The 17386-nt window shown below is 33.7% G+C and overlaps 1 protein-coding gene across 6 annotated transcripts in view; it reads left to right on the top strand.

The window, feature by feature from the left end:
• LOC118183197 (uncharacterized) overlaps positions 1-17386 on the top strand; it is a 509384-nt gene that overhangs the window by 182719 nt on the left and 309279 nt on the right. For all 6 annotated transcript variants that reach the window (XM_085809465.1, XM_085809466.1, XM_085809467.1 and 3 more), the window contains one exon: positions 9880-10057. In XM_085809465.1, the coding sequence (XP_085665591.1) occupies positions 9880-10057 (178 nt within the window). The remainder of the gene's footprint in view (positions 1-9879; positions 10058-17386) is intronic.

Here is a 17386-nt window from a genome sequence, read left to right as displayed (position 1 = left end):
ACAGTAAGGCCTAAAAAAGTTTATCCTTAATAAATTATCAGTTTTGTTAGTAAGATCCTTATTGGTAATTATACTGCAGTTTTTCAGTGTGGCTTCTGTGATTTTTAGATAAGTAGACACACTCACCTGCATATACCAAATAAAACTGCTTGAATTCTATCAGTCTCATTATATTCATGCAGGTCAAAAATGCTTGTTTCATTTCTGTCCATCAATCGCTTTGATGAGCGAGAATATTAAAAAAGATGGCTACAGGCTTTATTTCTCTGAACATAAATCCTATGCATTTACTTCCAGACAGAAATTTCCTTAAAATCTGGTGCAGAATTTTAGGAAAATAGTTAAATATCAAGCTTATGTAGAAAGAACAAAGGACGGATTCAGAGAATGAACTCCCAACAGAAAAGTCTAAATTCTAAAAACTACTGGGAAACCAATAAGCACAGGTATTGAATTTCACTTTCATTACCAAAAATAATTTATTAATTTCTCTAAAATGAAAGCAATTTTAATTGGTGTAAAATTCATCGCTAAATATTTTTTATCTGTTTATTTGTTTCTTAATTCGGATTAACAAGACTTTGACTGCAGTTGATGTTTACAAGCGAAGTAGACATCTTCAATTGAAAATAGTTGTTAGTTAATGTATTTCGCATTTTTCTCAAAAACTGAAAGAAATATAATACTATTTTAGTAAACATTCATACCCAATATTATTTCTTCTATTTTTCGAAACCGTATATTTATAGTTATTAGTGGTATGAGCAGAAGTAGAAGGGTTTTTCAGTTTCGCTTGAAGTTTTCATCTAAAAAATTTAAACATTTCTTTTTATTATAAATAAAAAGGAAAAAAACTATATAGAAAGTTCATTTATTGTGGTATCAAAATGCAATAAATATTTAAGAGACATTAATTTCGTTTAGAGTGAAATATATTGACAGATTCCTTAGACCAATTTTTTTCTTCGCTTATGAATTTAGAATGCGAACACCTTAAAATCGGATTCCATATTTTTTGTAAGCTATTTGAAAAATTTAAATATATAAGTAATTATTTCCTAAATTGCATTTTGCATTTGTCGTTCAATAGGTTTTCCAAACACGTTTTTTTAAGTAGTTTTATTCTCTAACAAAAATTTGTATAATACTTAAACTAACGGTTTGTATATTTAATTACATCGTACTTATGTGATATTTTTATTTATATAATATTACTTGGCAGAAGGCACTCCTAAAATTTTTCTTTTACTATTTGTCAATATAAATTCACTATACTTGTGGATTTCATGCTAACGAGCGGCAAATTAGTTCAAATTTTTAAACCTTAGTAGTTCGACTTTGGCTCGAATTTCGGCGTACGGGCTGGCTAGACATGTATTGCTGCAGTTCTGCCCCATGTGTAGCATGAATACTAGCCCGTTTCCTTCAAACATTCTCCACGAAGCATTTCTCCTTTGGTAGATAGCTCTCTTGTGCTTTCCCTTAACAAAATCAACCAACCAACCATCAAGCTATATTAGTTCCCTATACAGGAAGTTCCATTAATTTTGCTTCAAACTTTAAGGGTAGGTAGGGCACGTCAAAAGGATTGAGAATTGCATAATAACATATGACCGCAAGTGTCATCATACGCCGCTAGGTGGTGCTTTTCTCAATATTTGGGCTGGTTTGGTTGGCGACTGCTTGGTCGGGCCTTACCTGTTGTCTATGGCATCAGCAAATTATTTTAGCTTTTTGAAGCAGGTTCAATCAGGCTTACTTTTCCCTGTGGCGTAAAATGTGAGACGGAAGATGTGGTTTTTAACATGATGGGGCGCCTTCCCCTTATGAAAGATGTATTCGGAGACATTTGAGTGTGTCCTTTGGTCAAAGATGGATTGGACGTGGTTGACCGGGTGTCTGGCCTCCCAAGCTCTCCGGATTTGAGCAACCTGGATGTCCTTCTCTGGAGAGCACTTCAAGCTGTTGTGTATGAAACACCTGTGGAGTCTGAAATTGATCTGGTTGCAAGAACTGTCTGATATGCTGCAGATATACAAGCAAATCCAGGTGTTCTGGACCGTGTCCTCCAATCCATGTAAATCCGCTTGTAAGGGTATCCGCGCTTGTAAGGGTGAAACGTTGAACAGGTTTGGTAGCATTTAAAAATGATATCATTTACTACTATATTGTGCAATATTCATGAGCAATAAATAGTTCTAGTAATATCTGTCTTGTATCCCTTCATGTCTTGTACCTCTGATACCACTTTCCCACGATTTTTCCGGTCATTGGTTTCAATGCAATTCTCAAGCCTTTTGATGTGCTCTATCTGCGCTTAACGTTTGTACCAATATTTATAGCGTACCATACTTATGAAATAATCCAGTTAAATTAACCTTATAATCGATTTAAATTTTACAGTCTTGGACGAAGACCAGCAACATTAGTTCCGTTAATCGTGTACTGCATACAAGTATTGTATATCCAGTCGCAATACCAATGCTATGAATTTCTTGCATTATTGTAAGCAATACAGTGAAGACAAAAGTCAGTAAGTTTGAGTCAGTCAGACAAAAGTTGGAGTCAGTTTTTGTTCACGCTATGTGTTTGTTTAGATTCAGTTTTTATTCCATTCTTGTCTGATATAACGTCGGTATGATGGATTGTTTTAAAAAAGATAGCCATAATAGATAGAATAAATAAGTAAAAATTTACACGGAATTATATAGCCCCGAATTTATAATAAATGTCTATGAACATGTCACATGTTTTATATCAAAGGCATTTCCAAACGGAGTTAATGTCGCCATTTAGTATTATATAATTCTATTTTACACATCTAAAGGCTAAATTCCCTGCTGATTTTTTGAAATGTACAGAGGATAAACCTTAAATTAAATAATATTGTATATACAGATAACGAGAACCATTTTAGATAAATTTACCGCAGACGTACGTATATATATATGTAAAATGTAAAAAATACGATGGCTTTGCTTTTCGCGAGCACGCAACCTTTAATTAACTTTCTGCAATTCAAGATCTTTCCCCTAGACCAGGACCTTCTAGAATTTGCTAGCCTATTACGTAACCGCTACTATAAATAACGAATCCGCGCCATTTTGCGTCAGAAGAAGCTCGCCTCTCCTCCTGTGCTATACATCTTGCTGCTGCTTGATCTATCTTTCCTTTGTTAGAAATAGTAATGACGCATAAGTTTAACTTTAGTCGTACTTGTTTTAAACTACTATTGAATATGTGAATTAGAGAATTTCATATGAAGTAAAGCATGATCTACGGTAAGAATTGAATTAAAGCTATGGAATAAAGATGTACCATTAAAAGCTAAATCAACTTGCATCTTCATTTGAATTAGCCTTACCACTCTGCAAAAACCATGCCTGAACTTTGATGCCGAAATATCAAAATATTTCGGCATCAAAGTTCAGGCATGGTTTCAAACAATTCAAAGTTCAGGCATATATATATATATATATATATATATACATACATACATACATATATACATATATATATATAGAGAGAGAGAGAGTGAGAGAGAGAGGGGGGATAATTCTCCTCGGCTTGCTCCTCAGTCTGTAAATTCAAAGAGACAATTGAGATGTATGTTAGAGTAAAAGAAAAGTCCTTACGAAAGTAAAATACATATATATATATATATAAGCGATAAGCAACGGAGGACGTGGGCACTGTCCCTTTACCAAAAGGTTAATCTGTATAGCACCACGTCCACCTATATCTAGAGCCTAAAGAGGAATCACAGACGCCACGCACCGTGCGCCCAAACCCAGAGCCAAATTCAACACGGGGGCAGTCCAACAGATCAAATGCCCACGAAAGACAGTCCCAACAACCGCCCAGGCCCCACATTTATTAAATAAAATAACAAAAGCATGCAGGGCCAAAAAGGGCGAGTTTTGACAATAAGCAAAATTTTTACAAAGGTGTAATACACACAGATATAGAATATACATAAGCTAAAGTACAGTCTGATGTTGGGCAGCCCAATAATATACAATGAGTAAAATATAGACAGTAGAATTAGACTTAATGACAATATAACATAAAAATAGAGAACATAGTGAAATAATGAATGTAAATTACAGCAATACACAGAGGATATACCAAAAGAAATAAAAATAAAAGAATACAATAGCCATCAGTGTGTGACTGGAAGTACTGATACATGGGAAATGCGTATAGCATTCAGAATTCGACTTAATTCAGAAGACTAACAACTGGATCGGGATACATTGCATAGCCAAGTACATATATTTGACAAAGGAACATATTGAAAGTCAGTGTAATAAACTAGATATTCGCTATGACAAAGTCATGTTACAATACCGCAGGTAGTGATGTGATACAGAAGAAGTAGGTAGCGTACAATATAATTTGATCTCGATACGCATTCAATCCCTATAGTACAACAATAGTTAGGAAAAAGGAATATGTTATACAAAATATATTTAGCATGCAAAAATATACATGTATATATATACATATATATATATATATATATATATATATATACATGTATATATATATATAAAGAGAGAGGATAATTCTCAGCGGCTTGCTCCTCAGTCTGTAAATTCAAAGAGACAATTGAGATGTATGTTAGAGTAAAAGAAAAGTCCTTACGAAAGTAAAGTCGAAAAAGCTATATTTCTATATATATATATATATATATATATATATATACATGTATATATATACATACATATATATATATATAAATATACATGTATATATATAGAGAGAGAGAGGATAATTCTCAGCGGCTTGCTCCTCAGTCTGTAAATTCAAAGAGACAATTGAGATGTATGTTAGAATAAAAGAAAAGTCCTTACGAAAGTAAAGTCGAAAAAGTTATATTTCTGAAAGGTCTCTAACAAAATGAAAATCACTCAGAATTTCATTCAGTATGGTTGGTTTTTGCATTTCTAAGAATTTGTTCAGAAAAATTTAAAGCGCTCTCTTCTGCACAAAAGTATAACTACGTATTCTTCAGTGTCCCTGCCGTTCTAACCCTCGATCGATATACATCGTAAACATGTTGACATAGCTTCGGTTTCTTCTGCTCAAATGACACATTTAATTTGCCCCAACAAATAAAGAACCAGAAAAAATTGTCAGAAGACCTTGAGGACAACAATGTTTTGTCCGCTGCAGCGGGTAATGCTTGGCTGAGAAATTTTTTGCTAGATATGTAAGTTGTCGATGTTTTGTCTGCTAAACCGTTTAATCTGAATTCTGAAAAAGCAGTTTCTTTCGAGTGTTGTAATAAATGTTCAGGTAATATCATAACCAGATTTTTTTCCCTTTTTCTCCAACACTTATCTGTTTTTATATTTCCCTTTTCTTATTTTTAACTGTTTGAGGTTTAAATGCTTCATTGAGAATTTTATATTCTTCGTATTAAAGAGCTAGTACAAAATGATGCAGCAGTAAACACTTAATATTGTTCTCTAAATCTCTACTACAGTGCTTCTCAAATGTTTTTCAAGTGGGGTTTCAAAGTTTTTCCAAGCGTCCTTTTATCACTTAAAATATTCTACAAACTACCTTACTCTTGTTCTTTGCAAAAATAATGTTTTTAGCGTATGCTACCACCAATAGACTTGTATTTTAAAAAAAACATACAGGTCATCAGAATTCATTTGTATTGGTATTAAATCAACAAGTTGATAGAAAAAAATTATATTTGTTTTTAATAGTTCATGGGTATTAGCGTTGGATAATATTTATCTTATTAACTAAAAGTTAGGTAAATTTCGGTACTCACATTAATGAGATAGATGAACTTGCTGATTCTCGCATAGCTGTTTTATGTTTGAATATATGCTGGTAAGCTGCACCACGGTCATAGTGCTTTAAATCTCTGTTCTATTGCTAAAGCTAAATTTTATAAAATGCTTCACTTGGAAGAAAAAATGATAAACATTTTTCATGTGTATTTTCCAGACTCTGAGATTTTCAACTATACTTTGGTATGCGCAGTAAATTTTTAAAAAATTGGGGGGGGGGGACTCAAGGACAGGCTTCGAGAACCACTTTTATATCCATGGATCACAGATTGATATATCCTGCTCTATTGCATTGAAGCTTCTGTAGTGTCTGTAATTAGTTTAAAAATGTTAACTGATCATTAGTACATTTTATACGAAAAGTATGCTGAAATGTAAATAATTTTGGTAAGTAATATTTTTTGCTACATAACTTTCATATCAAAGAAAATTACTTTTGGCTTAAATGTGAAAATGTATTTATTGTCATAAACTTATTTCACCTCTTTTTGAAGGGACGTGTGCTTTCAGCAATCTCCCATAAACTACACTTCAAAATTTTCTTAAAACATTAAGCATATTTTGACATATATATGCTTTAACAAGTTATAGCTTCCGTTTGTTTTTCTATAATTTGTCTTAAAATTTATTTTATGTGTTAAGATTATATTCCTTTCAACGGACGAAAAGGTTATGGTATTTTAAACTCTTGTTTAATTACTATAAACTCTTTATTTGTTAATTACACATATCGGACTTCAGTTTACTGGTAACAGAAGGTATAATCCAGGCATAATAATTAACTTTATTTAATTATTTTTTATTATTTCTTTAATAATAGTGTTTAAAAATGTTAAAAAATATATAAATAAATTTGTGATTGAAAGATAAAAAAACTTAAGAGTTGTTTCTAAAATTATAATTCGAATCATATGTACTAGCATATATTTTTCATCTTTCTTGGACTGATGGCTCGTTTTTTATCTTTTTAGACTGATAACAAATATTCTTGATTAACTCTATAATGTCTCAATATGTTGGTAGTAGGGAACGATTTTTACGGCAGCCTTGGATTCCAACCTCCAAGGTGCACTCGGTCAAAACTGGCGTTTGGGTAGAAAACTGCTGAGTACTTTAACTAAATAAATTTTAATCCACCAAACTGATTGATATACTTTTTTATTGGATATTTTTGTAACTCTAGCTTTATTTCTCTAGTTTAAGGAAATGATATATCTATACTTCTTATCTACAATTTTATAGTCACATTTTTTCTCATTTCTTTACAAAATGAGGATTTTCCAACTTTTAGAGAAAATCATAAGAAACTTATTAATAAAGCAAAATAATGAAATTTATCGTAACTTTCGAAATGTGAGAAGGGGATTGGGATTGGTATTATTCAATAAGGGCAAAGCACACGAGGGTTATCTGCCTAAAGGGAGGAATGTCTTCGTGGAGGACCTTCTAAGGGAAACTTGCTCGTATACACGTTACACATGGGGAAAACCACGAAACCGCCCATGCAGTCAGCCCGTTCGTGAGATTCGAAGCTCGGACCGAACTACCAGTGTTTAGCGTCTTTTAAATGTAAGAAGGAAGTTGGACGATTTATTTATACAGGGTGATTCAAAAGTAATGGAAAAAAAGTTTAAGAAGAGAAAGAGTGCAAGCAGTTTTTGCATAGGAATGTATGGATGAAAGTGGCGCGTTAAAGCACAGGCTCAAGAAATAAAACTCGAAAAGAAAATTCTCTTTTCATTCTAATTCTTAATTACATTGTATTTAGTACTGTTTATAGCATCAAAATAGCTTCCAAAAAAAAATAAACTCCCAGTCACATAAAGTCTAAGTCAATAAAATCTCCCTTGACGTTGCCAAGTATGTATTATTGTTGATGGATTCCTTAGAAGTTCTTTGGTTTAAGCCATGCGTTCTGAATCATCCTGTAGACTGATGATTTTTGTTATATACTGATGATGATTATTTACCTTGAATTTATATTTGACTGAAAAGTAATGCATTGTTTTCTTCTTTCTAAAAAGGCTAAAGATCCAGAAAACTTGAGTTTGAAATTAACTGTATATTGCTGAGAATTTCCCGATCATATTTTTTCTGCTATAATATAGAGAAACAATTCTCTTTCTTACTGTGGAATCAGTTATTTCAGTTTACCGTAATTCCTTATAAGAGAAATAGTTTTAAAAATTTATTTTGTAATTTGAACAATACCAGTTATCATTTAAAAGTGGCATATAAGTTTTTACGCTACCATCTATATGCTGTTGTGACTAATCTCGCTTTTCTGATATCAGAGTAAGTCCACAAAATTCATCAATTCATCGTGGCAAGGAGGCAAGATTGTGCCTGTCGTTGGGAAGATCCTTGGGCACCATCCAGGTGACAATACGACTTCGCTCAGTTCCACCCCCAATTTTGAAGGAGAGCACCCCTGGAGAAAGGGTCCGAGGTTCTCCCACCCCTCTTTCCCTACCACTAAACTTTCGAGAGGACTTTCGGCTTTCCGCATAATTAGAGTGTCCTCATGTCGCACTATACATTTACAAACATCCATGCCTTCTCCGCGATTCGAACCCCTGCCCTTTGGTACGGCAGTTAGTATCACTAACCACTATCCCGGTTGGTAATTAGTATATCTGGTAACAACTACATGGTTCGTTTTTAATATATTTTTTATCTTAACTCACATAACGTTTTTGTTAAAATTATTTTGCTTTAATCAAATTATGATTCTTTTAGAAAAATTATTTTTGTGTTATTTTTATTAGGTAGCAGCAATAATACATTTATATTCGCATATGGTTGAATTTATATGTAATAGCTTAAGTCTGCTTAAATTTAATTATATCTACCTGAAAATAATAAAATCAGATGCATACAGAGCATATGTATTTTACTTCTCTGTTCGTACAATAATTGCGAAACATCCATTAACTTTTGTTAAATACGAGGTTAGTGTCTTCGTCCTAAATCAGTATTTTAAACACTACTCTTAGCAGTAACTTATAATTCACAACAGTAAACTTATGTGACTGACATTCAGACTGAGTCGTAGATCTACTTTTAATGTGCCTTTTCAAACAGCCGTCAGCCTTCTGTATTGGTTAGTGCGAGTGGAAAAATGATTAATAAGAACGAAACTAATTACTTTTAATACGTAACACTTAGCAAAAAATATTAGCACTTTAATTGTATGATATTTCTTCTTTACTAAATCACGTATCTTCTCCTACCAGGAAAAAATATTAATAACTTTTTTCAGGGTTTTCTCTGAAAAACTGTATATGTAACTTGATATAGTATGAAGAAGTGTTCTTCTCTGCAAGAGACTGCCTAAACATATATGTGTTACCGTGAAAGACCGAAATTGGAGAATGTCGACTTTCACCGGAGAATATCAACATTCACCAAATACGTCGGTGAAAGACCGAATATTTCATTACATTCTTGTACATTCGGACCCTCACCGGTGTATGTCGACAATCACAGATATGCTCTGGTGAAAGTCGAAAAGAGAGGTCATAAGTGCCATAATAGTTTAAGTTGTTGCAATAAATAAGATTTGAATCACATAATTTAGTAAGTTTTTTATTACTGTTATTTTATTTTCTCGTTTAGAACGTACTGTATAATTAAGTAAGTTTTTAACTTCCATTATTTTCCTTTCTCATTTTGAATGTATTGTGTGTTTTAGGTTCTCATGTTCTTAAGTTCTTATTTCAAGTCTCAAGTGCGTTTATTCGCGACTGAATTACGGAGAAGAAAATATAATATTGTTATATGTTCAACATTCACCATTAGTACATGGTGAATGTGGATATTGACCGGTGTAAGTCAGAAATAAGAGTATTTGGAAAATATTTCGGACATACACCAAGAGACTATGTGAATGTTGACTTTCACCGGTAAAAGTCGACATTCTCCAGATTTCGGTGTTTCAGCGTAACATATGTATGTCTTCCAAACACAATATATAAGCATTTCTTTCATTCTTTGGGGAGGGCTGTAAAAGAATTATGTTTTGTTTTTCGAAATAATGTGTTCTAAAATAATTTTTCTTTTCCAGCGCTCAGTCGTCTAAAGGGCCGAAAACGTATGTGGTTCGTATTGGATGAAAACAAATGCAGACTTCTGTACTATAAAAGCGAAGGTGATGCCCGGTCCAAAGACCCCCTTGGGGTTATCGACATTAGAGGTTCTGCCATTTCACTGGCTTTGGAGGAGGACAACCAGTTTGTTGTACAGTAAGTGAACTTTTATGTGTTTTTCTATCATTATATTCGAAATAATATTATTTTATGCTAGCCAAAACTTTCTATAAAACTTATCCAAATTAGATAAATGATTTTAATAAACTATACTTTTTGAACTCGGGAAATAACCAAAAATTGACATTTACATACGAAACTGGAAAAGAAAGCAAACATCTGCGTGTTCAATCGAGAAAGAAATTTGAGGCCTGGGTTTTGAATTTCAAATTAAAGCATCTCAATATTTGAGTAAAATTTGTCTTGAGTAAATCTAATTTTAGTGCAGATGTGGCTACATACGCAATACAAAAGAGTACACATTTGAAACAATCATCTAGCGATTTATTAATACATTAAAAATACAGATGTAAAAATAGCACATTTCAGTAAATTAAGTGGCCTATGTTTTAAATTTAAGGGATGCATATATATATATGAATAAAGGAAATGATAAACATACGCTAAACTGTATATTAATTTAATAAAAGTAAATAAGGCTTTTCTAAAGTAATTCTGAGAGCAAAAGAAATATTTTAAGCAAGGGGCTTGTATGCAGCTTGTGACAAGATGACGAAATGTTAGATTAAAATTTTGAAATTAAATCTCCGAAAGTAATTTTGTCCCAGCGCAAAATTTAATAAGGCATTTAAAATATGTTATGCATTTTTATCCTCTTGTGTTACTGCAAAAAATATAGCGAAACACCACTAAAGTAGGCTAAATATTAAGTGTTAGGAAGCATAGAAAGAAAACTGGAATGTTTTTTGAAGAAAAATTTATAAGTGCATTTTGTTATAATAACATTCAGATTTTTTTTCCCTTTCAACAAGAACATTAAGGGAAGAAATCATAACTGCATTTTAACCAAAGACGCAAAATTAAGTTACATATAGAAAACTACCTTGATTTCTGTATGTGCTATATAAAGCAATCCTTAGAAAAGTAAAACTCATGTACGTACACAATTTATTAAAATGCTGTGTAACATCTTTAAATAAAACCCATTGAATTGATTTCTTCTTTCAAAAATGATGTACAACATGCGCCATTTATTCAAAGATAAGTTTACTAGTTCTTAAAAATATTGCTAGGTTCGCAAAATTACACGCGTTTTTCTCCCTCTATAATAAAATCATTTTTATTGAAAATAACCTATTACTGTTTTATTTATACCGCAATTGGTTCTAGGGAGTCTCCAAAAACCTCGATGTAAGTATTAAAAGTTAGGTTTTAAATAGTTAGGTTGCAGTAGAGTTGTTGAGAATTGGAAATTAAAAAGAAGAAAACGTTTTCATTAACAGTAATATACATTGTAATCCCCAAACCGAGATTTCGTTTCCTGGTCGAAATCGAGAATTATTTTTTTACTTCGCAGAGGTCTTCGCTCTTAAGCGAAGAAACTAGACTAGACCGCAACAAAATCATGTTTGCATTGACATGCTAGTCTATCACTATTTGTAATTCAGTTACCATTGCAAAAATCTTCGGTAATAAATCAGCAGTTTTTTCAAATTTATTTTACTATCAGTTGTTTGTGATTTGTTGCATATTTTGAGTACTATTTTACAAAAAAGAGCTTAGAACTTTTTTATAGTTTTAAAGTACCAGCATTGTTCTAGATGTTTTACAAATGAAAAGGTATAAAGAACTAAAAAATAACAAAAACTGTTTTTCAGTTTTTTACAAATTATAAATAACTGCTCGATTCAATAGTAATAAGAAGTCTGAAGCTCATTATAACTTTTATTTACGTATAGTTAATGAACGTTTGGTATGTTCGAAAAGAAATAGGTAATTAACATGAAGTAGAGAAATCCTATTTTTATTTGCTAAGTAACATTTACAAGTCTTACCATTCAAAGCTCCTGGTGCTCATTAATTGATGGTATTGGTAGCATATAATTACAGCTTCAATTAATTGTACTTCATCTCTTGGATTCTGTGCACTCATTTAGCTAAATGTTTTCTTTCGTGTTCGGGTACGGTGATTGTACAGACTACTTTAATCTTTATACCAACTTAGATATGAACATTTCTGTTTTTGACTTACGCAGGATAAGACCGAATTGCTTTCCTGGAAGATGAAATCGGTCTTTCCAAATGTGTGAATAAGTGAGGGAAGCAATCTCTACCAGGGATATATTGAAGAGTCTTCATTTTATCTCTAACGGTATGCGGTCTACCTGCTATAAAAGTAGTGACGCAGTCCCAGATCGTGGCAGTAAGTTGCTTTACGCTCTGGATACAGCCGTAGGGTTTCAATCTCTCATTTTGTCGGCGCTGTGTAAATATCGTTCATTTACTTGGTGTCAACGAGACCATTTCGTCGTTCCGAATTACTTTAGGCAACTGGTCTGCTATTTATAGTTCACCAGGGAACAAACAGTTACTGAACTGCCCCTTACTTTTCATTTTCTTGCAGAACTCAAAGCGGTCTGTTAGTCTGAATCTACCAATACTGTGGTCATTTCGTACTAAAGTTTTTAAGTGACTTTTTCTTTTTTGTTCCAATTTTTCCAATCTGGTATTGATATTGAACTAGTTCACTAGAGGGCCCTGTAGCAAAAGCCTAAAAACAAGCCCTGAATAATTCGCCACGCTTTCGATCCTCGGCGGTTAAGAATAATATTAGATGCATGGATCTTTTATAGCTTACCTATGTATATACCTATGTATGTACCTATCTATATTTCTGTTAGAAAGTCTTTCACGATGGCATTCCTCTTTCTAAGGAGACAGCCCTCGCTCTGCGTGTTTTGCCATAATCAACTAAGTCACTGCAATCCACACAGACGCATCTACCAATCTAGAGTGATAACAGCCACAATGTACTGCATTTTGACGAAGGAGTATTTTCTTTATCTTGTTGCGTAGTATTTATAAAGCGATTTTATGGCAACTTATAACTTTTACGAGAAACAAAAACTCATAAGTGTTGCACAGATTACTTTTACAGCTCTCAACTGCTGAACAAAAAGCTCAGGGGATTTATATTCACGGAAATAAGTGGTCAGGTAGTGCTACAACATATTAAGCTGAAAGATGTTCAACTTTATTTGTCCTTTTTTACAATATTGTCCTAAAGGGATGCACTTTTTATTACGTTTGGAATCTATCTCTATTACTTTTTAAATTCGCCTTAATTTGGAAAAGAGTGCTTATATGGAGAATACAACAGCACGACACATATGCACCAAGCTGATTTAAGCTCACATGTATAAATGTTCATACATAATGAACGCCTATGTTTAATTTTGGGAGGTACAGAAGGGCGGCCAAAAAACTTCGGTTATTTAGCCGTCTCATCAACGCGAAGGTTGCCCGAGATGCATCACAGAAGACGATTCAGTTTTACATCCACATGAATAGGGAAATTCCGTCCCAAACTTGGTTGGAGATATCCCAAACTTGGTTCGATGGAAGAAAGCTCGGAGAGTCTCTTACCTCTCTTCTCCACCACTAAGCCACTTTAGAGGATTTTTGGCTTGTCGGCAGTTTTAAGTGCGCCTCCCTGCCGCACAGACACTGTATACCTATAAACACCCCTTTCTAGATTAGAGTGACTTTGAAAGATTCACGATCGAGTGTTATAAAGGATTCGGTTTCAGCATCTCTGAAATGGCAATGTTTTATACTTTACGTGAGCAACAGTATCTCGGGGACTTTGAAAGTGCCAGGTGAGCAAAATAGTTTCAGGTAATCAATAAAATTCTAGTCGGTAAATAATGGTGAACAAAAGAGATGAAAGGTGTTTGGCGCGAATCGTCTGCAGCAAACAGAATGCTAGGTTAGGTTACTTGAATATGACAAAACACTCATGGACTATCTGTCGAAGTCGAGAAATGCCTTTGTGAAGGACTTCTTAAGGGAAAACATGGAGAAAACAACGAAACTTTTCATTGGTCACCCTCTCTTCTGGGATTTGTAGCCAGGTCGAGCTACTTTTCAACGATTATACTGCTTTTCAGTTGCTGGGCCGCAGCAACACCTGGGAATGACAGGCTGTTTTAATTTTAGTTGGAAGCTTATTAAATATTTGCCTCAAAGGTTTTCTGCCCAGGGATACTATGGTGTAACACTTTCTGATAGAAACTGAATTAATATTACATTATACCACGGAGGTCACTAGCTATTTTTAGGGAAGAAAGCACAATAACGCTTATGAGGATGACCTTTTCCCTTTCAGGGAGTCCAACCCAAAGCGAAACAAGCAGTTGTCTAATAAATTAGGCTACTGGTGAGCTGGTGAAATGCTAAAGGTGTAGAACACAGTCTAAGAGAAAATAATTTATATCAGTTCAACAAGGGTAAGAGATTAAGCTTAGCTTCAAATGGACAGTAGTTTTTAATCTTAACCGATATGAAGACACTAGAAAATAATGAAGACACTAGAAATGTTTTTAATCCCTACTGACTTGCTTTTGTCTTCCTTGATTACGCACATGGAGTTTTATTATTTTTATGAGTCACATGGGGTTTTATTATTTTTTATGAGTCACATGGGATTTTATTACTCTTATGACCCCTTAATTTTCATTTTGTAAATTTTTAGTTTATAAGGTATCAGTAGCGGGCGCAGCCCAACCCGCCTAACCAAATAAGTTGGTCTTATGGTCATGACAGGCCATGCCCATTTCAACAAATGAAAAAAATGAAACATAAAATATCTAAATGAGAATAATCATGTGTAAATAATAATTATAAGCATAAAAGTGAAGAAAAGGAACAAATACAAACATTTAGACAAGAGCATACACTAAAGACAAAAACAAAAAAGCGAATAACAAACACAAACAATGGTAACAAGAAATTATTAAAATATACCAATTAGTGATGGCAATAAAATGCAAATATCATACACTGATTCCCACTGCTCGGCGCTCACCGTCAATAAATTTCATCACAGATTTACATAATTGTGCGAAATCTTTATAGCATAAAAAGGGATTTTCAAAATCAATATTTTTATTGTTTCTTAAGACCATCAAAGTAGGGACAGACCTCGAGGAAATGCTTAGCATCACCAAACAGATCACATAGTTTACATGTATCGTCGTTCTGTTAGTTTATAAGGTATTTTCTCTCTCCTTCCAGAACGCCTTCGTGGTGTAACGGTAGCCCACTCAGTGCGTATTCGAGAGATCCAGGTTCGAGTCCCGGCGAGCGCGCTGCACATTTTTCACGTCTCCTGCTTCAAAATAACTTAATGACTCTACAATGGCGTCCGAACTAAAAGGTGGTGCTCAATAATTCGTCACCACCAGGATTTGGCGATTTGGTCCCCGAATCCCCGGTCGCCCTTTACAAGGGGGAGAATATAAGGTATTTTATCCCTTCTTCCAGCATGCCTTAGTGGTGTAACGGTAGCATACTCAGCGCGTATTCGAAAGGTCCTGGTTCGAATCCCGGCGAGGGCATTGCATGTTTTTAGGTCTCCTGCTTCCAAATAATCTAATAACTCTACAGTGGCGCCCAAACTAAAAGGCGGTGGACGATAATTTGTCTTCACCAGGATTTGGCGATTGAGTTCTGTAATCCCCAGTCGCCCTTTAAAAGGGGGAGTATCTAAGGTATTTTTCCCTCCTCCTAGCATTCCTTCGTGGTGTAAAGGTAACACACTCGGCGAGAGGTCCAGGTTCAAATTCTGGGGAGGACATTGCTCATTTTTCATGTCTCTTGCTTCAATAAACTTAATGACTGTATAAAATAAACTAAGTTTCTGAAAAAAAAGTATTATTTTGAACACAAGACAGAGTTTTCTTTATTTCTAAAAACTGAGATTTCCTTTTGCTTTTTTCCTTTTACCAGATCAAGAAATTTCTTATTCATAAATCATTTTGGGAAGCTAGATATGTAAATAAAATTTTGAAGCGAGGTTTATTTATTTCAGTTCCTACGCCTTAATTATCCAAACTACTTGCGTGGTTTGCTACCAGAATAAGCTTTCTTGAAACAAAAACCGTATAAATTATATGAGATGCTAATATTCTATGCTATGTAATTTTTTATGGAATGTTCGCTACAATATAGCCAGAAATTTTATTCCTAAGCACAGAGAGCGTATTTGCAAACTCCTTTTTTTCCTAAAGTCTTAAGTTTTCTTTGCAATAAATGTTACACATTGAATAACATAATCGCCCTAAAACAATTGCTTGTATTTCAGAAGAAAATATTAAGTTTTCCTTAATACTCTTTGAAAGTTTATAATGCTTTTTTCTCCGGTTCCACTTCGCCATCTTGCTACCACAGGTGTTACAACTTCGCCATCTTGCTACCACAGGTCTGCAGGGGAAATTTTGTGCGATTTGCATTTTAATTTGGTTTTTTGAGTTTTAAGCGAAAGAAATAATTTTCTTATTAACGTCCCTTGATTTTATGCTTGTAATTTCCTAGCATTAAAGAAAAGGTTGATTGAGATTACAGTCATGGAAAGGCAAAAAGCCTTTTCGGGAGAAAAGTGATCACTCTGGTGAATAGAAAAAAAAATAATGTAAAATTAGGCAAACAAACTACCTTATATTGCACATATTTTTAAAAGATAATTTTTTATCTTCTGTCGGTTACCCTCGAAACCGATAGTTTTATTTAAAATGTACTCCAATCTAATATTTTAACATTTTTATTGGAATATATCGCATCCATTTAGACAAAGTAATAGTTATTCAGAAGTCAAACAACAAAAATTAGCGTTATATTTTCAAAATTTTCACAGGGCTAGTTTCGATGGTTTTACCGAACCACCAACCTCAGCTGCAAAACCGCAAATGAACAAGATAGGAAATAATGATTAGATAAGATAAGAAAGCCTGGACAAGAATAAGCAAGCGGCGCCATCTGTTGATGAAACCAGAACTAAAACATAATTTCTTTAAAGACCGAAGGCAAAGTTGGATTGGAATTAGGATCGTTAACTAGAACAGAACAATTTTTTTAATGTGAAATGCCTCTAGAAAATCCAGTTCTCCAATGGAAGATGTTTTTTGATTAATTTTGGCAGCAGAAAAATTGAAAGTGTGATTTTCGGACCAGCAATGTTGAGCAACAGAAGTGTTTCCTTTTTTCTAACATATGCCTCATGTTCCTTGACGCGAAATTTCAAGGCTCTCTTAGTTTGGCCAATGTAAATTAAACCGCACTGGCAAGGAATCCTATAAATACCCCAGAAATTCATATCCGGAATGGGGTCCTTGAGTATGGAACTCGGAATTTTATTGATGGGAGAATAAACGACCCGGAAGTTAAATTTCTGCAAAATATGTGCAACTTTATAGCTAATTGATGGAAAGAAGGGAATGACATCAGAATTTTTATAATCTCCTAAAA

The sequence above is a fragment of the Stegodyphus dumicola genome, chromosome X2 (assembly GCF_044657685.1).
Source record: "Stegodyphus dumicola isolate Sdum_Otavi_A_Nest chromosome X2, ASM4465768v1".
NCBI classification, from domain to species: domain Eukaryota; kingdom Metazoa; phylum Arthropoda; class Arachnida; order Araneae; family Eresidae; genus Stegodyphus; species Stegodyphus dumicola.
Note: the sequence above shows the minus strand (reverse complement) of the source record. Positions and strands in the feature narration are given on the sequence as shown.